Source organism: Cetorhinus maximus, chromosome 7 (assembly GCF_964194155.1).
Source record: "Cetorhinus maximus chromosome 7, sCetMax3.hap1.1, whole genome shotgun sequence".
Classification (NCBI taxonomy): domain Eukaryota; kingdom Metazoa; phylum Chordata; class Chondrichthyes; order Lamniformes; family Cetorhinidae; genus Cetorhinus; species Cetorhinus maximus.
In genome coordinates, this window is record NC_135885.1 from 50,458,098 (window position 1) to 50,482,943 (window position 24,846).

Genomic DNA, 24,846 nt, shown 5'->3' on the forward strand with positions numbered 1-24,846 from the left:
CCAACTCTTTGTTAAAGCTATCCACTTAATGCTATCTCCTGTTCTTTCCTCATTGCTCTGCAAATTATTTCTCATCAAGTATTTTCCTATCAAGTATTTATGAGGAAGATGCTGGTGTAGTGATAATGTCACTGAACTAGTAATGCAGAGGCGCTGGCTAATACGCTGAGGACACAGGTTCAAGCCTCACCATGACATTTTAGAATTTAAATTCAATTAATCAAATCTAGAATTGAAAACTAGTCTCCATATTGGTGACTACGAAACTGTTATGGTCCCAGAGCCGCTGCTCCCAGTCATACAGGCCGAAGGATAAAACAACAACAAGACCCCCTTTTTTCATTATTTGATGGGATGTGGGCATATCTGACAAGGCCAGTATTTGTTACCCATCTTTAATTGCCATAGTGGCTCAATACGACATTTCATAGGGCAGTTAAGAGTCAACCGCATTTCTGTGGATCTGGAGTCACATGAAGGCCAGGCCAGATAAGGATGGCAGATTTCCTTTCCTAAAGGACATTAGAGAACCAGGTGGGTTTTTATGACAATTAATGATAATTTCAAGGTCACCATTCCTGAGACTAGCTTTCAATTCCAGATTTGTTTCTAAAATTGAATTCAAATTTGACCATGATGATGATGTCCCCATAAAACCAGTGGCCTAGCTCCAGCGCCAGCCGTGATTTCCTAGTCCCGGTGGACTCGAGAATCACAGCCAGTGATATGGAGTGGCCCAGTGGCAGCAGGCTGGCCATTGGGAAGCGGTGGCAGGGAGAATTATCATATACCCAACCAATGGGGAAAAGTGCACATCCATGATTGGATGCCAGGGAGAGAGAAGAATATGGTAGCAAGAGAATGGAATTTGTAGCGGGGGCTAAAGTCAATGGCTTCTGTATTCCCAATATTTATTTGGAAGAAATTTCTGCTCATCCAGTACTTGATGTCAGATAAGCAGTCTGACAATTTAACAATAGTGGAGGGAATCAAAAGAGACAGTGGTGAGATAGGGATGGGTATTGTCAACGTAGCTCTGAAAACTGATGCTTTGTTTTTGGATGATGTCGCCGAGGGTAGGTTAGGAGGTATATTGGGAATAGGGGGGGACCAGGGATAGATCCTTGGGAGATGCCAGAGGTAATGCTGTTCAAGCAGGAAGAGAAGACGTTGCAGGTGATACTCTGGCTACAATTAGGTAGTTAAGAATGCAATCAGCAAGTGTAGTCACACCCAGTTGGATGGCAGTGGAGAGGCGTTGAAGGAGGATGTTGTGGTCAATCATTTGCGAGCTCACTATGGTTTCTCTACTACTGTCTACTGCAAGCCTACTTTCACTGGGCATTATACGAGCTGGATTCATATAGCTCCACACAATATAAGATTGGTCTCATCAGCCAACTTGTAAATTGGGCCGTAGCCATTTGCTCACTTTACAAGCTCAATGCAAAAACAGAGCACATCAAACCTATCCTGCAGGACAATGAATATCCTGATAGATCATTATTCGCTGTGTATCATGCAAACTCGCAATTGGGCCAAAGGCAGCCACTTTCACACCTGAAAAGTGCCCGGTCTACCTCAAATTACCCTTGAAAGGCGAAGCATCTAAAAAAATTTGAACAACAGGTTAAGTAAGTCATTTCACACCGCTACTATTCAGTGGCGACGCAAGTCGTATTTTCCACTAATAGGATGCTGCTGCCAGTCCAAAATGACGTTCTGCCTAACATACAATTGAGCAATGTCATGTATGAATTTCAGTGCCAGTGCAATGTCAGGTACATAGGCCATATGTCCCAAGGATTGGCTGATTGAATCAAGCAACGTGTTCCTCTGGCTGTTTGCAATGGGCAGAGTACAAGCTATATTCAACCAGCCCGCACTGGCAAAACTCAAAACAAAATGTCTACTGTCAGATGTGATTGGATAACACTTGCTGAACAATCTTGAGTGTGCAAATAGCTACACTAACAACCTATTTAAGATAATCAGTCAAACTAGTAACATGACTCATTTCCACTTGCTAGAAGTGATATACATTCATATGCAGGGACCTTGACAACAAAATAAATATTTTCAAGCCGCGAGCCTTTGTTTGAATTACTCGGGAGCTTGGGGAGCCTATAGTTCCAGTTGCTTTCCCCATTGCAACACCTTGGTCAGTTTCAACTTGCCAAATAAGCAGCATGCTTTTTTCCTGTGGTACAAATTGTTGCGATTGTTTGAAATTTGGCATTCTTGCGTTTGGCCTGATGTGTTCAAGATGAAAGACTTCAGTATATTCAAGTTCTGTACTACCAACTGACTGTTGGTAACAAATCAGTAACAAGGCAATTTACTTTCTGGTTAGCACATGCTCAGTGTTATTAAATGTAATTTAGAAGATTAGTTATTCTGATTATTTTCATCCTTTAAATGTTAAATATAAAATAAAACATGGACTACACATGATATGCCTACCAGAATAAACTTATGTGCAGTTTTTACCGCATCTTCAGAATTTCTTTGTTGCGAACAGTGAAAAAGTTCTTTGTAATCTAAAGTAGGAAAACATTAGAATAAGATTCTTATTGAATGCCAAACAGGACTCAGTAATATTTACTATCACAGTGATAACAGAAATCAATAAGACATGGATATTAATAGTCCAGTACCCTGTTCCTGTTAAATTATTGGGGTCAACCTGTACTTCTTTCTCGGTTTCAACATTCTGTCTGTTCACAATTTTCTCCCTCCTCTCCTGAAGGCATTGGATGGCTCACATTAACTTATGGTTCCATGGATCCAAATACCCTTCAATGACATTGCCTTTTTTATAGTATGAATGTAGAACAGCAAGTGCTAAAGGACAATGGTGGCACCATGTTCGAGTAAGATCTTGTCCTTATCCGATGTTTACATGTGTACTTTCCAACAGGAGTCACTGGCTAGTAATCTGGAGCAGTAACATTGAACAATTGGTTCCGACATCACCTCTCCCCACCACACCTAACCTGAAGAGCACTGAAGCCAACTGCAGTATGCCAGTTCTACTCTGTCTGAAATCACCTAACTTCGCAGAGATTAGGAATTGATCTAGTCTACAATTTCAAAAGCTACTGATAAATTCTCAGCTGGGAAATAATTTGTTTCTAGCATTTTAAATATCTGTTTTAGATTTCAAACAGCATTCAACTTTTTCATAATATCAAAATGATTCCAAATAAAGTATCGTAAGTTCCCATATGTCAAGTGGCATGCTTGGGTACTTTTATAATGTAGCTTTGTATTGCACAGTAGGTGGTATGAAGTCAAACCAGTATGAACAGTCGCCTGGTGGGGGTCCCACAGTGTTTAGTTTTAATATGTGTTACGACCACAGCCGATGTTATTGCAGAGCAAGTCAGACCCCAGAACGAAGTTTATCTCACAAGATAAAAGTTACACAGTTAAAACAGTATTACAAAACAGCTCCCAAAATTCACACTTGGTCAAAAGTACACAATTGAACTACCTTTTTGACAACAACCCTTTATAGCTTTTTAACCAAAAAAATCCAGTAAACATTACTCAAGTCAAGGAATTGTTGCCGCTTTAATAAAGTTACATCTCATGGCTTCTCAAACACTTCCACTCTGCTGTGGAATTACAAATGGAGGCTCAGAAACAAACTGTTTCCTAAAACAAAGACTCTCTAGACTTAACACAGGGTAGCTGCTCCCAATTCAACACTTTCACAACTTCTCAGCAGTTCACAGACAAAGAAAGCTGGCCTTCAGTGGGCCACCCCACAGCAACTCTCAACAGTTAAACGTCCCTTTCCTTAAATATCTTTTCCCCTCTTTCATCTCAGGTTCCATTGTCCTCAAACACCTCTGAAACTCAACTTCTCCAAACATCAGAATTTTTCATGATTTCTAATTTGCCTCTACTTTTGGGTCAATAAAATTTAATACAACTTTCCCCGTTTACTCATGGAACCCCTGTAAAATGCAAATATCCCTTGGTAGCTCTGAACCCCCTTTTGAAATTCAACAGCTGAAAAATCAATTTCCCAACATATCTCAAAGTGCAAATTTCAAATCCAACCTATTTACTTGTAACTCAAACCCACCATAACCTCTCATTACAAATGCACTAACCTAACACCTTGAACCTAACGCCTTTAGCCTTTCATCTCTTAGACCTCATAGACAACCTGTCTCTAGTAACCTTCTCCTGTTTAATTAACCCTGGACACACACACACACACACACAACTTTCTACACAGAAAACATAATCACAAAAATATAAAAATATACATCTCTCATCACATATGCTTGGGACTCAGATTGGGATGCACCCTTAATCACTTACTAATAATGCAACTTTAAATGTTTATATCATAAACATTTTAAATATGATCATATCACAATGAAATAAGGATGATAAATTGTTTTGCAAACCTGTGCCAAAGGTAATTACATTGAACCTGCAGGTGGTTGGAAGATATCTGAGTAGAAGAAGTGCTACCTTCTTGGCCTGTTCAAGAGCTAAGGCCCTCATGGAGTAGGAACAATCCAAACAAATGAAAACCTCACAGTCAGAGAGAGTGCCTACATCGAATTCTGGATAAAATGCCAGCATATAGGCCTACAATAAAACATAATAAGAGAACTTTGTTTCAGCAAGATATACAATTTTTAATAAATAAACTTTTCCCACATTGTACAGAAAATAGAGCAAGTTTCATGTCAAACAATCAACAGAAGTCGTTACTAAGGCCTATGCAGAAAATTCAGTGGGGATTTTAATGGGTGCAAATCCAGCATTCCTGATCAGTGTTACCACTATTTGGACATTACTGATTACAGAGTCTACTGTATTAATTCAATTGTAGCATTTAGCTGAACATTGCATATTTAGATTATATAGGACATTTTTGATATACACAACATACTAATCGACAGGGCATCAGTCACTCTCTAAATTGTGTGTAAGCAGCAACCCAAGCATCTCAGCTGTATGAATAATCTTTTAGAAAAACAGAAAGGAGAATACTAGGTGTGAGCTCAAACAGTGGTGGAAACGGATTTAATGGTAATCGTAGACGACATCAAGCTGGTTCAAGGACTTATGTTCAAATCCCCAGTACCAGACTCTTCATCATTAAGATGTTCCATCAATACACATTAGGAAGCTGACCCCAGATGTGTGGATTCTGTTGCCAAAGTACAGCATAAAAACAAGAGGACAGGGTCAAGGATGGATCCTTGAGAGACGTCCAAGATGACAGTCCACAGTAGGAACAGAAGCCACTGCTTGAGATGCTCTAAATACGATCAGATAGGCAAGAGTGGAAAAAAACAGGAGCAGTCGACTAAACTGGATAACAGGAGAGGAGTTGCACATTAATGATCTAGTTGTAGAGAGGGTAAAGAGGACAAGATGGGCACAGATCTGGCAGGTGACCAAATGTTGAAGGACGTAGAGGGGAAAAGGAAGTTGGAGATGTGGCAGTAGTTAGTTATGCAATCATATGAAACCACATAGATCTTTCAGGAGATAACATGTAGCCCTGGGCTGTACAAACAACTGTTGTGACAAGGGTGTTTTTTTTTGAGGAAGCGATGATGATGGTGGTTTTGAAAGGGAGGATAACAATTTTTAATGTCTGCTAACATGGCGGCAAGAATGGAAGTTGGGTGGTAAGCAGATTAGTGGGTTTGTGTTTTGTTACAGATGCGAGGTTTTATAAGATGATTATGTTTTGGACTGTCTCTTTAATTCAAGGTAAAATGGAGTAATGAAGGGGGTCATTTGATCTGCTATGGGTTCCGCCTGACAACAAGCCTGTGTGCCTTGGTTACCATGGGAACTGGGGACCCAGGTCAGTTGTTATCGAAATGCACATGCCAGGTTTAACACCTGAAAACAAAGGCAGAAGCAGATGTTCTTGTCATTGCAGACTTTCTGTCTCCTTTATTCAGAATCAGAGAGAGAGCGAGACAGAACAGCAGCCATTACGATTCAACAAAATGGGGAGAAGTGAACCCAATGGAAGCTGGGAAAGACTTTGGACCATTTCCTATAAAGACTATAATTCTGCAGGAAGTGTTGTAAACTATATATGCGGCGTGGAATTATTGATCTCATTAAGACATTAATAAGGATTATTTTTTCTGTAGTTTAGAGTATTAGTTGCCTACTACGTAATGTTTAGTTAATGTTGATTTTAGTTTGCTTGTTACAGTAAAAGCCTTAAAACTTGAAATTTTGTTTTGCAATTCCATGAAGTTTGTTGCTGGGAGTTCAAATCTCTTGCTTAAAGTTATGGGGATCATAATAGTTTGAGTGAGTAGGTTAGTGGGGATGGGGATAGATGGAAGAGAAATCAAAGAAAAAAAGAGATAGGAATTTTGTGTTTAATTAGTATTTTAAACCGACTTATTGAACTTCACTTTGATTATTTGCTTCTGTAGGTTTAAAAAACTTAACTGCTTTAATTTGTCAGCTTTTGCCACCAGCAATGTGAACCATCTTAAAGCAGCCACTGCTGCAGCTGCTATCACAAAAGCCATTGTGCAGACCAGGTTGTCTCCTGCAAGATCTATGTGGCTTTGTACAACTACATTGCTGTCATCCTCAATTACTTGTATTTTGTACCAGGCAAGAGGCTAGTCGACAACCAAGTAACTAGATTAACATTCTACTAGTTAAATTTCTACAGCCAGGAGAGGTGTGGCAGAGTTATATTCCCTACATTCAAGTATAATATGTTGAAACCTGCACAAAGGCAGAACTACTAGCATGCATATTACTAGCATTTAGTAATTATGAATATGAGCTCAGGCTCCATGCAAAGCCCTACAATTGAAAACATATTAGGACTCTTGGTTAAGCTGAAGAATGAAGCAGTGGTAAATCTGTGTTTCCATCACACAGGAAAGGCCAATATGTGCGAAAGTTACTTTAGGTAATGGAAGATGCAATGATCCAATTTATTGGTAAATTTATGATTTTTTCACAATTGTAATTTTAATTTATGATTTTGATAATGGGGTGGGGAGCCACGTAGTCACTCATAGGAATAATTTTTATATAGCAATTTTATTGGTTGGTTTTGTTGCATTTGTTCACAGTTGGTTTTTTGGTGAATAAAGATTTTTATGAAAAAAATGGGAATTTATATTTTACAGCTGGTGATTCTTGAATAGCTGTTTTTTAGTCAAGATGCGGATTGAGTCAATCAGCATACTTGTTTAACAGGTAGTAATTTGTCATTTGCTTAATTTTGATCAACGAATTATTCAGGATTTTTGCACTCAAGGCATTTCCCATTCCCAGTGGACATGTGCTAATTATACAGCTAAACAAACTGATGAGGCCACATTTAGAATATTGTACATACTCTACTGCTAAAATGATATTAATATATTGAAAAGTTCAAACAAGAGCAACTAAGATGTCTTTTGTGGCTGTTTATCTCCCTCGGAAAGTTAAGTGGGTTTAATGGGGCAAACTGTATACAGTAAAACCTGTACAAATGGACAGCCCCCAAAAAACAGACACCTGCAAAAAATGTTTACTTCCTGGCAGTCCAAAATAGATTACATTATAATGGATACAAACTAACACTTGAAATGATTGACACTTGAAATTATACACTACAGACAACCTCCCATCAAGTCCATCAGCAACTGAAGAGAAGGGGCACATGGGTAACAGGTGAAAAAAGTGGCTTTTGTGTAATGGAGGTTTCTTTACCCTGCATTTATTGCAGCAGATAAATCACTCTGTATCTGGGATTGCAAAGCTCTTTCCCAGAGATAGAGGGGATTCTTTGCCGCTATGGAGGCTGGGTAAAGAATTCTAGCCAGGAGCTGAATGGGAATAACCGGTGCTCTTATGAAATGGAGCAATGGTTCTCTAGGGCATTTAGATCATTTAGGTGGCAATAATTAGTCTAAATTTCCTGCCACATGTCCCATTTCTCACTCTGCAATGTCATCCAACCACTATTGCATTGAGTCCATGGAGCTAAGTCAGAAGGGGCTGGAGAATCGTGGATGTTGATATGTGTAATATCATCCTCTTGTGGCAATTCGTGTATTTATGTATGTTTGTATATAAGCCAAATCAGATTAAACTAGTTTCAGTTTTGTACCAGATACTAGTGCTTCTGTTCTATGAAGATATCACAATCTGGCAATGATGATGGGATTGTGGATTCTTTAGCCAAACAAATTTGGGTTGGAGAAGCTGCCAGCAAACCAGCAGAGAAACTTGTGAGTGCTCTATCTGTGATAAATAGGCTTGAAAATCCAGTCTAGAGAAAAGTGTGTTGTACATGTGGGTGGACTAACCTTTGAAACAAAAACAAAAGTAGCTGGAAAAACTCAACAGGTCTGACAGCATCTGCAGAGAGGAACACAGTTAACGTTTCGAGTCCGTATGACTCTTCATCAGAACTAAAGAACTATAGAAATGTGGTGAAATATAAGCTCGTTGAGGGGGGTGGGACAGGTAGAGCTGGATAGAGGGCCAGTGATAGGTGGAGGCAAAGAAGAGATTGCCAAAGATGTCATAGACAAAAGGACAAAGGGGTGTTGACGGTGGTGATATTATCTAAGAAATGTGCTCATGGTGACATTAAGGGCGGAAAGCAGGACAAGCAAGTGACAGGTAGCCCTAGTAGGGGTGGGGTGGGGGGAAAGGGATCGAAATGGGCTAAAGATGGCTGAGTCAACGGATATTATTGGGTGACTGATGGCTGAGTCAACAGGTATTATGGGGTGACTGAGGAGTACAGCTGTGACTGAGAGTCTTTTAGTGCGTATGTGGGGCGGTTCAAGATGTTTTTCACTATGAATAACATCTTCTAAGATCCTCATAATCCAGCTGTCCAGCAGGCAGTGGGGGAAAGAGAAAGTGTGATATTTTTGACTGACGAAATCCAGAAGTGTATGACACATTCAAAAATTTGCTCGCCCCTGTAAAGTCAAAAGGGATGCTATTGTTATATATTTTGCATAAGCTTGAGCAGCGCTACAACCCCAAGCTGTTGGACATTGCAGAAAGCTATCATTCTGGAATAAGGAATCAGTTGCCCACTGAGGGCATTGGGCAGTTTATTGTGCCCTTGAAAAAGCTATCAATTCATTGTAATTTTGGAGAATTTCAAGAGAGAGCATTGCAGGAGAAATTTGTTTGCGGTTTAAAAAATGAATGCATTCACAGTAAGTTGATGAAGTTGCCAAATGTAAAGTTTAGGCATAGCTTGCCTAACAGCATTGTCCATGGACATGGCAGAACATGACTCAGGAGAAGTCAAAATTAACAACCAGCAGATTCTTCTTCTTCTTAGGCAGTACCTCGGGACCGAGGATGACTTTCTTCCACTTCGGGGTGGCGGCTCCTAAGGCAACTAAAAAGTCCAATGTTGGACCTGCACACTCTGCTATGGAGGAGCAGGTAGCGTTTGATGAAACGGGTGGGTGGAAAGCTTGGATTTTGGTATGCTTCTTCCACTGTTTGCACTTGGCCTCCATCAGGGTCTGCTGAAGATGCTTGAAATGGTTGGAACCTTCACGGATGCTTCTTCTCCAGCTTGAGCAGTCTCAAGCAAGAGATTCCCATAGATCGGGGAGAATGTTGCATTTTTCAGGGACGTGATGAGGACATTCCTGAAACGTTTCCTCTGCCCTCCTGGTAACCACTTGCCGTGACGAAGCTCAGAGGAGACAGCAGTATTGCGTAGCAGGCTGGTAGAGGATCTTGTCTTCTGGATGTTTAGCCTAAGGCCCATTCTTTCATACACCTCCAAGAATGTATCGACGATAGTTTGGAGCTTGGCTTCTGAGTGTGCGCATACTCAAGCATTGTCAGCGTACTGCAGCTCGATGACAGGGGTTGGGGTGATCTTGGTTCTGGACTGGAGGCGAAGAAAGTCAAATAATTTCCCACTTGTCCTGTTGATTAGCTCCACTCCAGCGGGGAGCTTCATGGAGATGGAGTGGAGTGTTATGGCGAGAAAGATGGATAGGATTGAAGTAAATAAATTGCAAATGAGTAAACAGAAGGCCCCAATAATGGCACAGAACTGTCCATTTGTGAAGGCAGAGTGCTACAGCTGCAAAAAGGGGCATCTTGCCAAGGCACGTCATAAGGAGATAAACAGAGAAAATGCTGGCTGGAGGAAATAGCAGCCGCTGCATACGACTGTCAAACATCAACACGTCGATCAGAACTCAAGGATGTCCAGCAGAATTTTGCAAGTATGAACATTTGAGACATTTGAGAGGCATCATGAACCAAGCAATGTTGGGTAGAGCTCCAGTAGACATGGAGGTCGAAACTGGTACATCAGTTAGCATGATTCCTGAATTGTTGTATTGTAAAAAATTGAGTAAACATCAGCTGGAAAAATCTCAAATAGATTTTTGCAGTTATGGAGGAGAGAAAATTTCCATAATTGGATAAGTGTCAGTTCTGGTCACATACAATGAGCAATGTGCAAAACTTCCCATTGTTGTGGTGAAAGGAAAAAAAATCAGCTTTATTAGGAATCAGTTTTATTGGTTAATAGCAGTTAAATTAAATTGGAACAAGCTTTTCCATGTCGAAGTGAAATTCACATCACAAGACAATCGGCAAGTCCCTAAGGTATTTAGTGAAACTGGCAAACCGATTCAGGCTACGAGGTTAACGTATGGGTTCAGAGGTACACAAGGCCAATTCATTGCAGGCCACATCCAATATCCTATACTCAAGGGAGAAGTAGAGCAAGAACTGAAAAGACTTGAAACTGAGAAAATGATCTGTAAAGTAGAACAGAGTAATTGGACTTCTCCCATAGTGGTAGTAAAGCTGTGTAAGAATATGTGGTGATTATAACGTAACTGTAAATCAGGTACTCTAACATAATCCACACGATACTTTGCCAAACATGGAGGAACTGTTCACAATGTTGTCAGAAAGCCAGATATTTTGCAGTTAGAGCTGGCAAATGTCTATCTGCAAGTTGAGTTCGATGATAAGTCTAAGTCAGTTTTGACCATAAATACACAGAAGGGTCTGTATCAATTTCATAGGCTGCCATTTGGTGTTTCTTCAGCCCCCAGAATTTTTCAAAGGGTAATGAACCAAATTTTGCAATGAATTAAGGGAGTAGTGAGCTATTTGTATGACATACTTAATTTCAACTTCAAACCCATTATGACAGACTGAGAGATGTGTTCAAATGTTTGGGAAAGTATGGAGTTCGGGTGAAAGGACACAAATGTGAAATGTTTCAAAAGTCTCTCGAGTACTTGGGTCACAGGGTGGACAAAGATGGGATACATCCTACCAAGAGTAAGGTTCAAGTAGTAAGAAGTGCACCACACCTCAGAACATCTGAGTTCAGACCTTTTCTGGGCCTAGTGAATTAGTATGGTAAATACATACCAGATTTGGCAACCTTATTGATTTATTGCCTCTTGAGGAAGAGTCTTCTGTGGAATTGGACAAAAGAGTGTGACTAAGCATTCAATTTGTGAGAAAGTCAACTGGTAGAGGGTACAATGCTTGCATGTTACAATGTGTCCAAAAAGATTGCTAGCATATGACGTCTCTCCATAGGGAATAGGTGGTGTGAACCATCCTGTATTGGATAATGGTCAGGAGGGATGGACTACATTTGCCTTACGCACCCTCGGTGCCAGGAGTGAAATTATGCTCAGAAAGAACATGAAGCATTATACTTGATATTTTGAATAAGAAAATTGTATAGCTGTTGTTTCATGATCGAAACTGATCTCCAGCCACTGATGACTATTTTGAACCCAAAGTGTCCAGTACCCACTATAGTTGCAGCCGAATGCAGAGACGGGCTTTAATTTTGTTTGCTTGTAAGTATGGCATTAAATACAGATGATAGGAAGATCATTGTAATGCCAATGTGATATCTAGATTACCGTCGCTATCAGAGGTAGAATCCAGCAGGGAAGATGTATTTTTCTTTTTGAATGTAGATGAATTGCCAGTCACAGCAAATGAGATTGGGAGAATAACTCGGAGGGACTCTGTAATGGCAAGGGTATACGACTATATCACAAATGGGTGGTCAACACAGATACTGGATATAGAAGTCAGGCAATTTTTTATGCATAAAAATTGGGTTGTCAATTGATAAAGATTGTCATGCTGGGAGCCAGAATAATAATTCCTGAAAAATACAGATCACAGTTTTTACTGATCTTCATGATCAACACTTAGGGATGAGCTTGACAAAGAGTCTAGCGAGAAGCTACCTTTGACGGTTCGGGTCAGATAAGAACATAGAAAACACAATGAAACAGTGTAGGATATGCCAAGGATACACTACTTGACATCAGTATCTTTGTAACCATGGAAATGGCCAGCTAGAGTGTGGCTGAGGCTGCACATAGATTTTGCAGAATTTGAAAGGCAGCAGCCATTCATTGTGATATATAGTCATTCAAAGTGGGTTGAGGGGTTCCAAATGAATCAAAAAACAACTGGCAAAGTTCTAGATATTTTGCGTAGCTTGTTTGCTGTTTATGGGTTCCCGGGGGAAATTGTGTCTGACAACAGACCTCAGTTTTGTTCAGAAGGGTTTGCACAATTCACGAGAATTAATAGGGTTAAACACATTAGAGTTCAACCATATCTTCCTGCTTCCAATGAAGCAGCAGAGCACACAGTGCAAATTGTTAAGCTTTCTGTTGTTTCTTTCAATTTGTATCTAGCATTTTATCAACATTAGTTTTCATTGGATCACAGGCTGGTGAATTTTCTGATTACTTATCATAACACACCTCACACGACTACTGGCAGAACACCAGCTGAATTGTTTTCTTAGAAGACAGGCCAGAACAAGATTTTCATTGCTGAAGCCACATTTAGTGGAAGGGAAACAATCAAGAAAGAGTCATGATGGGGGTAGGGTGCAGGAAAGAAGTCTGAATTTGAACCAGAAGGTTAAGGTGAAAGATCATCATCATAAGTGGTTGAAGTGGCTACCAAGAAGAGTTGTGAAAATATGTGGTCCTCACACATATTTGGTCAAAATGTTTGGTTGTGGAAAGATTAGGTGTGTACATATAGATCATGTTTTACTTTCAGAGGTTCATGAAGAAGAAGCAGGTTGGGAAGAATCAAATGAGTCTGATGAATCAGATAGTTGGGATATGAGTATCAATAGATATTCCAATGCAAGTTGTGCCTGAAACCAGTTCAGGTCCAAGTCAAACATGACTGAAGAAGTGTAAAATTCAATTGAAGATCATGGTCAAAATCAGCCAATGTTGTAGTAAACATCTCCTCAGACTCAGGCCAAAATGGGTCAAGGTCTTTCCCAAAGCTCTGAAAGTTTGAGTCAGAAGTCCTCTAAACCTGTGGTTAACTTTGATTTGTGAATAAATGAAAAGCAAGAAATGTAAATAATTTGTGTGGAACTTGAACATTATGTAACTTTTTCATTAGGAGGGAGGATTGTAATAGCTTCCTCTTGTGACCATTTATGCATGTATGTATAACAAGCCAAACCAGATTAAAATAGTTTCACTTTTGTACCTGACTCTGTGCCACACACAGACACGCACGTACACACAGAAGCGCATGTACACACAGACGCGCACGTACACACAGACGCGCACGTACACACAGATGCATGTGCTTTTGTTCTGCAAAGATATCACAACATGCAGGAGAGGTTTTGATGTGGAATGTTGTCAATGTTACGAAAGTATAATAATTTTCATAATATTTTTCTGGTTTATTGTAAAGTAGGTTTATGGGGATAAGTATAGTTGGTTCTGTCTGTGTGTTTTAATTACATTTGGAGTCAGGTAGGCTGCAAGCTTGGAATTATCAGAAGAAGCTAGGCATAGAAATGTGTTTGAAATGCTAATAAGTAAACATGGATGCTGACTTAGCATGTAAGGTGTGAAGGGAATTTGCGTTTTTAGATAAGCGAGGGGATTGTTTGTATTTCAAAGGGATGTTAGTCTATTTACAATTAGCCAGATAAGCAAGGCTAAGGAGTGTGTTTATTTTCCCAAAGGTTACTGACAATATTGGCAACATGAAAGTTCTGGAACAGTGGAATTTACATATTAAAGGAGAATGAAAGGCCTTGTTGAAGGCCATGTAAGATCTAACAGGTGTGTGTGAAGCAGCCCTGAAGAAGCCTCCAGCCATTTGTGCATAAGTCAGTTATGTCCAGTAACTAAAGTTGGAGAAAACCATTTGGAATTCCACTGTCTAGTGGGTACTGTGTTAACCTGCTGGTTTTGTTTTTAAATCTAAAATCTATTTTGGACTGTTGCCTCAAAGGGGGTGTGTAACTGGGAGTCTGGTTAATTAGGAATTTTAGGAGTTGTTACAGTATTAAGTAATTGTAGTCTTATATAGAGCCATAGAAAAGTTACAGCACAGAAGGAGGCCATTCAGCCCATCTTGTCCATGCCAGCCCGAGGACACCCAGGTACCCTTTCTAATCCCACCTTCCTGCACCCGGCCCATAGCCCTGCAGCTTACAGCACTTTAGGTGCAGATCCAGGTACTTTTAAAAAGAGTTTAAAGTTTCTGCCTCTACCACCAACTTGGGCAGCGAATTCCAGACACCCACTACCCTCTGCGTAAAAAAGTTCTTCCTCATGTCCCCGCTACACCTTTTGCCACTTATCCTGAATCTATGTCCCCGGTTCTAGAATTCTCCATCAAGGGAAACAATTTTATCCTGCCCACTCTATCTATTCCCCTCCTAATTTTGTACACCTCAATCAAGTCACCTCTCAGCCTTCTTCGTTTTAAGGAGAATAACCCCAACCTATCCAATCTCTCCTCGTAGCTACACTTTTCTAACCCTGGCAACATTCTTGAAAACCTCCTCTGCACTCTCTCCAGAGCTATTACGTCCTTCCTGTAATGTGGTGACCAGAACTGCACACAATACTCCAGTTGTGGCCTCACCAGTATTTCATACAATTCCAACATTATATCCTTACTTTTATATTCTATACCTCTGCCAATGAAGGAGAGCATTCCATATGCCTTCTTTACAACCTTGTCTACTTGAGCTGCTGCCTTCAGGGACCTGTGTACTTGTACACCAAGATCTCTTACTTCATCTACCCCTCTTAGTATATTTCCATTTATTGTGTAATCCCTGTAACTGTTTGACCTCCGTAAATGTATGACCTCACACTTCTCTATGTTAAAATCCATCTGCCACTTTACTGCCTACTCCACCAACCCATCTATATTGTTTTGGAGATTATGGCTATCCTCTACACTATCCACTACTCGGCCAATCGTTGTGTCATCTGCAAATTTCCCAATCGTGCCCCCCATGTTCACGTCCAAATCGTTAATATATAACACAAACTGCAAGGGTCCCAACACCGAGCCCTGTGGAACACCACTTGAGACAACTTTCCATTCGCAAGGGCATCCATCGACCATTACCCTTTGTTTCCTGTTACAAAGCCAACCTTTTATCCAGTTTGCCACATTACCCTGAATCCCATGGGCTTTTACTTTCCTGACCAATCTGCCATGTGGGACCTTGTCAAATGCCTTGCTAAAATCCATGTACACAACATCCACTGCACTACCTTCATCAACCCTTCTTGTCACCTCCTCAAAGAATTCAATCAAATTGTGAGGCAAGACCTTCCTTTAACAAATCCATGCTGACCATCCCTGACTAGTCCATGCCTTTCCATATGACAGTTAATCCTATCTCTCAGGATTGATTCTACTAATTTGCTCACCACCGTTGTGAGACTAACTGGCCTACAATTCTTTGGATCCTTTGATCCCTTTTTAAACAATGAAACTATGTTTGCATTTCTCCAGTCCTCCGGTATCTCCCCTGTATCTAGTGAAGATTGGAAAATCATCCTCAGAGCATCTGCTATCTCCTCCCTGACTTCCTTCAGCAGCCTCAGAAGCAATCCATCTGGCCCTGGTGACTTATCAACTTTCAAGGATTTCAGCCCTTCAAGTATTTCCTCTCTCTTTATGACTATATGTGCTTGAAATCTTTTGTTTTGTTAATAAATATTTTCGTTTAATTTTTAAAATCCCTAAAGGTCTTGGTGGACTCATTACTTCTGAATTCAGTGCACACATCTTCTCGTAGTAAATACAGATTGCAAAACTGTTGTGATTGCACAGCTAAGTTTCCCTTGTGGATTTGGTCCATCTGGCACACATTATCTGCCATGTCATAACAGTCAGCTTTCGGGGGGCTCCAAAATCTGGAGGGAGGGGGGCAAGGGTGGGGGGAACTGAAATCAGGGGTGGGAAGAGATGGAGACTGGAGAATTGAGGGCTTGGAGAATAGAGGAGGGTCAGGAAAGATGAAAAAATGGAAGAGAACATGACTAGAGAAGAGAAGCAGGGAAGGAGTTTGGAAATTGAGACAGGTGGGAGGGGGCGTGGACCAGTAAGGGCAGTCATCATCATTCTTTGCTGAGCCAGGAATAGCAACAATATGGAGTGGAAGCAGCACTGAGAGAGGAGCAGCCAGTAAAGACGCAAGTAGAAGAACTCAGGGAGTGGGAGTAGAAAGATTTTTAAACTGAGGGCTGTTCGACTATAAGAAACTTCATCACATGTGGCTATTGGGGTAGGGATTAATATTTAATATGAAGTAGCATAAAAGGATCTGGGGGTTACAAGAGCACCAGCACCGAGGGCTAAATGTCCCATTGCTGTAATTTTTCAGTCTCCCCATGCTCATTAGTGGTTTCCTGGTTCTCATACAACAGCTGCTGCAATGAAGCCACAAGCAAAAATATCCAGGTATGAGGACCTAACCTTTGAGGCAAATTCAGTAACGTTTGTAATGGTCATGTGATCATGTACCACATGGCAATGAAAACCAAACAAACAGAAAATAGAACTGATATCATGCTGGGAGAGCTCTAGAAATAATGACAATCCCAGGTGAAAGTAGGGGGGAAAAAATGGAATGCTGCAGAAGATGCAGCCAATCACGGGATATTTGGCTCATCTGGTTTATTGTACACACCATGACCACTTTGAAACCACCTCCAAAGAAAAGACACTTGATTTAAGTCCCTTATGTTTCCCTAATTTACAGGTTTCACTGCGTAAAGGTTATTTCCACTGTTAGCTAAGAGAACATGAATTCAGGATTTTTACTAGAGACAAAGGAGAAGCTGGAAGAAATATTTTCATGAAAAGGATTGTGACAATATGGAATGTATTATCATGATAAAGCATGGATATTGAAGCAAAGTTAGTTACAACATTTAAGGGGAAATTGGATAAAATGTTTGAGAATAAGATGAAAAAGAAGGGAAAATAAGAGTAGATAGACTGATGTAAAGCTAGCACTGCAAAAGGCAATTTGGGCCAAATCCCCTCCTTTTGTACTAACACTCATTCGGCTTGTATTATTTTAATGCAATATGTGTAACATGACTGTGTGAAGTTGCCAAACTGGTGATGGCTTGCAAATAAGCCAGCACTATCATTTTGTGTTAACAGCAGTTGCAATGGTACTGCAACTTGACAGCAATAAAAGAGCTACTTTGAAAAATCAAAAACAGTAAATTTTGGTAGTAATTATTAACTAATGCAAAACAGATGATCCTTCACTGTAATTCAAAAGAATCATTTACATATTGCATGAAAGACTAGTATGCGATAATCGAGTCACCTACTTTGCTTACAACTCACCAGCTGCAGATACTCAAACGGTACAAATTATACCTGACTGTCTTTTTCTGGATTGTTTTCCACCCACATTCTCGGAGCATGGATTTCAGCCAATAAAATCAGTAACTGGAAACCAGTTCCTAGACAACTGTTCTGCTACAGAGATAACAGCCGTACAGTCCGTCCGCTGAATTAAAAAAAGACGAGAAAACCTGGTTCAACATGTTATTTAAAATAAAAAAACTGCCTCAGGCACCTGGGGCAAAATTTTTAGCTGGCGGGTGGGTGCACGCCCGACCCACTCGGGTGTGAAATGACCCGTGTTGACGTTGGCTGTGCGTGCCAATGTCAACGCGCAGTTGCACGATAGTTTGGTTGGCGGGCGCCCGCCAACAATTAAAAGACCTGTTAAGGCCATTAAACAATCAATTAATTAAAATTTTTTGCTGCCTGTCCAACCTTATGGTTGGCAGGCAGGCGAAAAGACCAAGCGGCCTTTGCATTCTTTTGGAAACCTCATCCACGGGCGGGATGAGGTTTCCAAAAGCAAATAAAAATAAAATAAAAGTTTTAAAATTTAATTAATAACATGTCCCTGCTCATGTGACAGAGTTCACATGAGGGGACATATTTAATTATATTTCTATTTTCTTCAATTTTTTTTATAACTCATCTCCCTGAGGCAGCTCTGTGCTTCAGGGAGATTATGAAGAGCGCACTTGCGCGCATGCGTGAAGGTTGCGCTTGCCTTGCTCACCCTCCTCCCTCGGCCTGCACTGGCAGCACTGAGCGCTGCCACTCATATTTCACACTGGGCGGGCCTTAATTTGCCCACCAGCATGAAATCACCTTCCAGCCCCGATCGAGGGCAGCGGTTGGTTTCCCGACCGTCCCGCCGAGCCCACCCGACATAGGTGAAATTCTGCCCCTGGTAAAGCAGAGAGCAGGAAAAAGAATTACCTTTAGTTTGATGTTGTGCGTTGGAGATGTGATTTCTTTTATCTCAAATGGCATCTCATTGGATAAGTTAAGTGAGAAACCACTTCATGTAAATTAAAAGAGAACAGTGTTTACTAAATCTTTATCTTGGTACATTTACAATGCATTTAAATTACAGTGGGCAGCAATCTCATATACAGATATGTGATAATTAAAATATTATATAATTTTAAATTGAAGTTACTTCATCTCAGCCTATCTTTATCGATAAATCAAAATTAATAAGATAGCCATTCTGTGCTACTGCAAATTGATTTGAGACTTAATGATGGAAAACATGCAATTTAGTTAATTTGGCCCTAGGTATGGATCCACTTTGAAGAAACAGGTTTAATGTTTAAAAGGTTTGAAAGTGGTCAGGTAAACATCTTTTAAGTATTGTAATGTTAGAAAGGAGCTGTGTATTACAGAGCTATACCAACTAAGATAGCTCCAGATCCTTAGTTAGCTGACATTAGTTCGGGAGCTGGAAGGGCACTACAACTGGGTTTCAAGTTTTGGCCAGATGAGGGTAGAAATCAGATAGAGTTTCTGATTGCTATTCTGTGACTCTGTCAGGCTCTGGACATCAAATGAAGTTTAATTTGATTTGCACTCAAGAGAATAGATAACAAGGCAGAGGAAGAAAGAAAATAGGAGGTGAAAGAAGAGCTGAGGGTAAAAGTCTGCTCTACATTAATATATAAAGATCACTGGCATCTGGACATGGTAAGTAAACATGTGCATTGCTTTGCTTTCTCCTAATATGACAGCACAATAGACTGGCAGTACTATTCAATGGACTAGATTTTACACTCCCCTGCCGGTGGGTTCAAAGGCCTGGGACATTTGAAATCCACTGGGTGGCCTTCCCACCGCTCAGCTGTCTACCTCAATCTGTTTGAAATTTTACAGTGGGGGGCGGGGGAGGGGCAGGGAAGAGGCATCGGGTAGCCCACTGCCCTTGGGCCTACTGAGGTGATATTTAACCCATAGTGGGTGGGGGGGAGGCCCACGCTATCCGCTAATCGCAGCAGATTTAGCTGCACAGGCTGATGTGAGGAGAGTGGGGTCTTCTTTGGGGGGCCCCCTGGGCCATTGGAGGCAACACTCCCCCAAAGGTTATCAATTCCCCCTATAATCCTGCACCCTAGCCTTTTGAACCCAGCCCCCCAACCCCATTCACACCCTCACCTGCTTGGCCAAGACCCACTACATCTGAGTTACTTATCAGTCTGGGCTCCTCAACATTGGCGACAGCTTGTAGTCCCAGCAGTGGCTACTGGTGGTGCTAATGGGACTACAAAGCTGCCAGCCATCCGATTGGCTGGCAGGTAAAATTAGATTTCCTCCTGAGAATGGGGCAGGAGTCTTGCCTTCAATCAATTAATGCTGCTGCCAGTGTTAAGCTGCTGCGGAGCAGCCATCAGGATTCATGAGTGGGCTCTCCACCGACCTTTTAGTCAGGGGGTGGAAACCACAGCACCCTGTAAAATCCAGCCCAATGTTACCAGCAGCATCAGGGTGGTATTAGTGGGAATACAAACACCCTCTTTGTAACATCACAGTGTACTAAATTGCAAAATAAAGACCAGGGCCTAGCTCATTATTGTCCAAATACACATTAATATATTAGCCACAGAGTAACTTTTGGGTAGATGATCACTATTGATCAATCTAATCCTTGAACTTTAATCTTGGCCTGTCACAGTTAGTGTTCAAATTTAAGTTGTGAATACATGGCTGCCTTAGGGATTTTGTCAGCCATACATACTATACATGTCCACTCTGTCTGAGCTAGGCTTTGATAAGGATGTTTCAATTCCAAACATTTCTGCTCTTTGAAGTACTTCAGTGTTGAGCACTTTATCTTCTCATTTGATGCCCATATTGTTCCACATGTGATGCATTTGGAACATGTCCAACTGCTTAATATGTCCGGGGTAGATAGTCCATGTCTCACGACATAGGAGGGTAAGTAATTCCACAGCTTTGTACACATCAAGTTTTGTTGCAAGTCTCATACCTCCTTTCCTCTCCAGTTTCTTGCATAAATGGGCAAATGCTGAGCTTGCTTTGGCAATTCTACTTGTCACCTCACTTTCAATGCAGACATTTCTGGAGACTATACTTCTGAGATAGTTGTTTCAGGTTGAAGAGATTACCGTCTGTTCTGAATTGGATGTATATTCCATCAACATTTCCATCAAATGCTCCAGAAAGCAGGGTGGCAAAGAATTTACTGAAGTCCACAAGGTCCATGGCATACCCCTGCTTCACACTTCTTGTTACATCAAAGAGGTCAATGTATTCACCAGTCAGTGACTCTGGCCATCATTCCATTGTGAAACTGTTGTATCAGATTTTCAGCTCTATCAGAGCGTCCAAGTTCGACTAAGACTTTCCACAAGGTGCCTCTATTTACTGTGTCAAACAAAGGCTTAGTAGAATCCCATCCAAATTCTCTATCCCCATAAACATCATAAAGACCTATATTAAGTCACCCCTAATACTTATTTCTTCCCTAAAGCAAAAGTCTCAGCATAGATAAATTTTCCTCAAACTCAACCCCTACGTTCATGAATCATGCTTGGAGACTTCCTCTGTGGAGAAAGATTGAACATTTTTCTTGCAATATGAAAACCAAAAGAATATATATATTCTACAGATGAGACCACATCAAGGCCATATTCAACTTAAATTCCTTACACTTAAAAAAATCACACAGTTGCAGCCCTAGTTTTACATCCCAACATTTTGTTTTCTTTAATGCCAGTGAACATGGATTGACAGTTTCATAGGAACAGGAATAGACTGCTAGGCTCCTGAGACTGTTCTGCCAAAGAAATAATGGCTGATCTGCAGCTGAAAACCACATACCCACCTTTGTCCCTTATCTCTTAACATGTTCGGCTAACAAAAATCTATCAGTCTCATTCTTAAAATTAACAACCGACCTGACATCAATTACAATTTGCGGAGGAGATTTACAAACTTCTAACACCCTTTATCTGAAGAAGTGTTCCCCAATATCCTGAAAGGACTGGCTCTAATTTTCTGTTTAGGCCTAGATTCCTGAACTCACGAAAAAAGTGTCTTCCAATCTAACCTATTTGCTTCAAAACTGACATTTATGGAACTGCACTGGCAAGGTTTCCATTCTGACACCTCAGCATGCACTACCACCCCGTTGTTTATTTTCTAGCCATGTATAAATATGGTTTAATTTTTTGCTAACCATCTATGCATGTCACAGTGGGGAGCATCTTGGGAATAGCAGTTAAGATTAGTTATAGAGAAGAACAAGCAGCAATCTAGAATAAAAATACTTGACTGGAGGAGGGCTAATTTCAGCAAATTACGGAGGGATTTGGCCTGGGTAAATTGGAGTCAAAGACTGGCAGGCAGAAATGTAAAAGAGCTATTTAGACAGGAGATAGTTTGGTTATAATCTAGATACATTTTCGCAAGAGTGAAAGGGAGGGCAACCAAAGCCAGAGTTCCCTGGATGACAAAGGAAGTAGAGGCTAGAGTGAAGCAGAAGAGAACAGGGGCATATGCCAGATGTTAGCTTGACAAGACAAGGGAGAATCAGGCTGAGTGTAAAAAGTAAAGAGAAGTGGAAAAGGAAATAATGGCAAAGAGGCCCTACATGGGTAGACTGCCATTTAACATAAGAAAGGAATTTAAAAGTCTCCTATAGGCATACCAACAGTGAAAGGTTTTGCCAAAGGACCAATGGGGCTGATAAATAATGAAAATGGAGATCTATTGGTGGAGGTTGAAGGCATAGCTGGGATGCAAATGAGTATTTTACATGTGTTAAAAAAAGGAAGAGAAATTGTTTACTCTTGCTTTGACCAAGTCTTCTCCCTTGGTAAACAAGGAGGCTACATCCAATGTTGCTGAGGGAAGCAAGAATACGAACTGCACAGTTGCTGGCCACAACCCTCAAATGCTTAACTACATCCTTGTTCAAAGAGAGGGAAGGATAAACCTGGTAAAGGTCAGTTTAATGTCAGTGCTGGGGAAACTTTTAGAAACAATAATTCTGATGAAAATAAACAGCCACTTGGACTAACAAAGGGAATGGCAGCGTGGATCTGTTAAGGGAAAATTGCATTTGGCTAACTTGATTGAGATTTTTCTTTTGGTGACAGGATGTACAGTTAATATTGTATATGAGCTCTCAAAAGGCGTTTGATAAAGTACCACATTATAGACCTATATGATAAAAGGGGCAGCAGCAGCATGCATACACAATTGGCTAAGGAGCAGAAAACAGATAGTTGTGGTAAATGGCTTTTTTTTGGACTGGAGGGAGGTATACAATGATGTTCCCCACTGTTCAGTACTACGACCACAGTTATTTTTAATGACTTGGACTTGGGGGGTATAGGGTAGAATTTCAAAACAAATTTGGAAGCATAGTTAACAGTGAGGAAGATGGTAATAGGCTTCAAGAAGATGTAGAATGGACCTTGGTTGAATAGGCAGACATGTGGCAGATAAAATTCAATGTGAAAAAGTGTGAGGAGAAACCATTCAGGCTAAATGGTACAATTTTAAAGGAGGTGCAAGAACAGAGAGACTTGGGTGTGTTTGTGCACAAATCTTTGAAGGTGGCAGGACTGTTTGGCATAATAGTTAATAATGTTTAAGGGGCCCTAGGCTTTATACTAGAGGCATAGAGAACAAAAGCCAAGCAGTTATCTAAACCTATATAAAGCACTATCTCAACACCTGCTACAGCATTACAGCCAATTCTGGGCCCCAAACTTTAGGAAGGACACAATAAATAGAGTACAGAAGAGATTTATTAGAATGTTCCAGAGATATGCATATACTGGAGAAGCTGAGGTTGTTCTCCTTAGAGCAGAAAAAGCTAAGAGGAGATTTACCTCTGGCATTTAAAATCATGAAGGTTTAGCTACAGTAGGTAAAGAAAAAGGGTAGATAACCAGAGAGTACTTTTGAAAGAGAATTGGCAAAGGAACTAAAAGGTGGCTTGAGGGAACTTTGTTTTTTTACACAACCGGTGGTAGCATTAGAATGCACTGCCAAATGGGGTGGTGGAAACTGATTCAATAGTAGCTTTTGTAGCTTTATCTGGTACAACTGTGTAATTTTGGACAACCGGATATCAGACATGCATGGAAATCCATTACCATACTTGTGTATTCTGAAAACCAATGTACTGAAAAATCTACCCAGGAGCAGAGTTTCTATGTACCTGACATGGAGTGAATACTTTCCATTATCGGGGAATAGGCTACTTACCCAGGTCCAGTGAGTAGATCAGCAACAGCCAGTGCTTAGGGATCCCCAACCATATGCAGGGACGCATTCGGAGCAAGGCCAGACAAAGTAATGCAACTTACGAGCATAAAGTTATGATAAGTTCCCTATTGCTTGTCCAGATATCACCATCCTACTTATTGAAACTCTGACGTGCAGAATTATCTGTAGCTGAATTAGAAGAACTGTAACCCTTCATGACATGTATATCCATCCAGCTCAGATTCCTAAACTAGGCAGGCTAATCAATTATCAGCAATGCCCAACAGGACTGCAGGTCTGCTTGGCTCAGGCATGAGATTATTGAATCTGCTACATTTCCTTCTTCGTCTTCAAGCACTTTGACTTCATTAACCCCAGAGAGACCTGACTCACCTTCTCACAAGGGGATAATCATGCGAACTACAACCGATGACTGGGTGTCCAGTACAGTATGTTGCTTAACAGAGCACTCATAGTTCTGCTTCATGCACTTTATTCCAGTCATCAGACACATGGTTCTGCAGGTGGTTGTAGTGAAACATTTACTGATGTGCTAAAGACTCACTCAAAGGAAACTTTATCTTGTCAGACTTGATATTTCCTTCCCCTACATTTTCTCCCTTTTATCTCCTAAAAACGGTAAGTTATGCTGTGATCATGTTTATAAGGGCTCAGTAATCTTTAATGGCCACCCTTCATGCATGAGCTTGGACAATGAGAGCAGGCATTCTAATCAACCACACATGATTTTGGAGCTGGCGGTGGGGGGAATGGAAGGGAAGAAAGAGGGTGAGCATCACAGCTGAACCTGTTGCTATCCTCAGTCAATGTTGACATACTTGCACTTTCCAGCAAGAGTCACTAGATAGTGATCAGGAGCAACAAAAGTCCTGACAGCGTGTTCCCTGTCTCAGTCCACTAAAATTG

General features: G+C 40.8%; 1 protein-coding gene across 1 annotated transcript in view; it reads right to left on the minus strand.

Annotated features, from left to right (window-relative positions):
• The window catches only part of parp4 (poly (ADP-ribose) polymerase family, member 4), a 154,686-nt gene that overhangs the window by 52,965 nt on the left and 76,875 nt on the right, over positions 1-24,846 (minus strand). Inside the window, 5 exon segments of the mRNA XM_078546131.1 lie at positions 2,464-2,540; positions 4,428-4,614; positions 17,683-17,818; positions 17,820-17,848; positions 18,622-18,703. Coding sequence (XP_078402257.1) covers positions 2,464-2,540; positions 4,428-4,614; positions 17,683-17,818; positions 17,820-17,848; positions 18,622-18,703 — 511 coding nt within the window.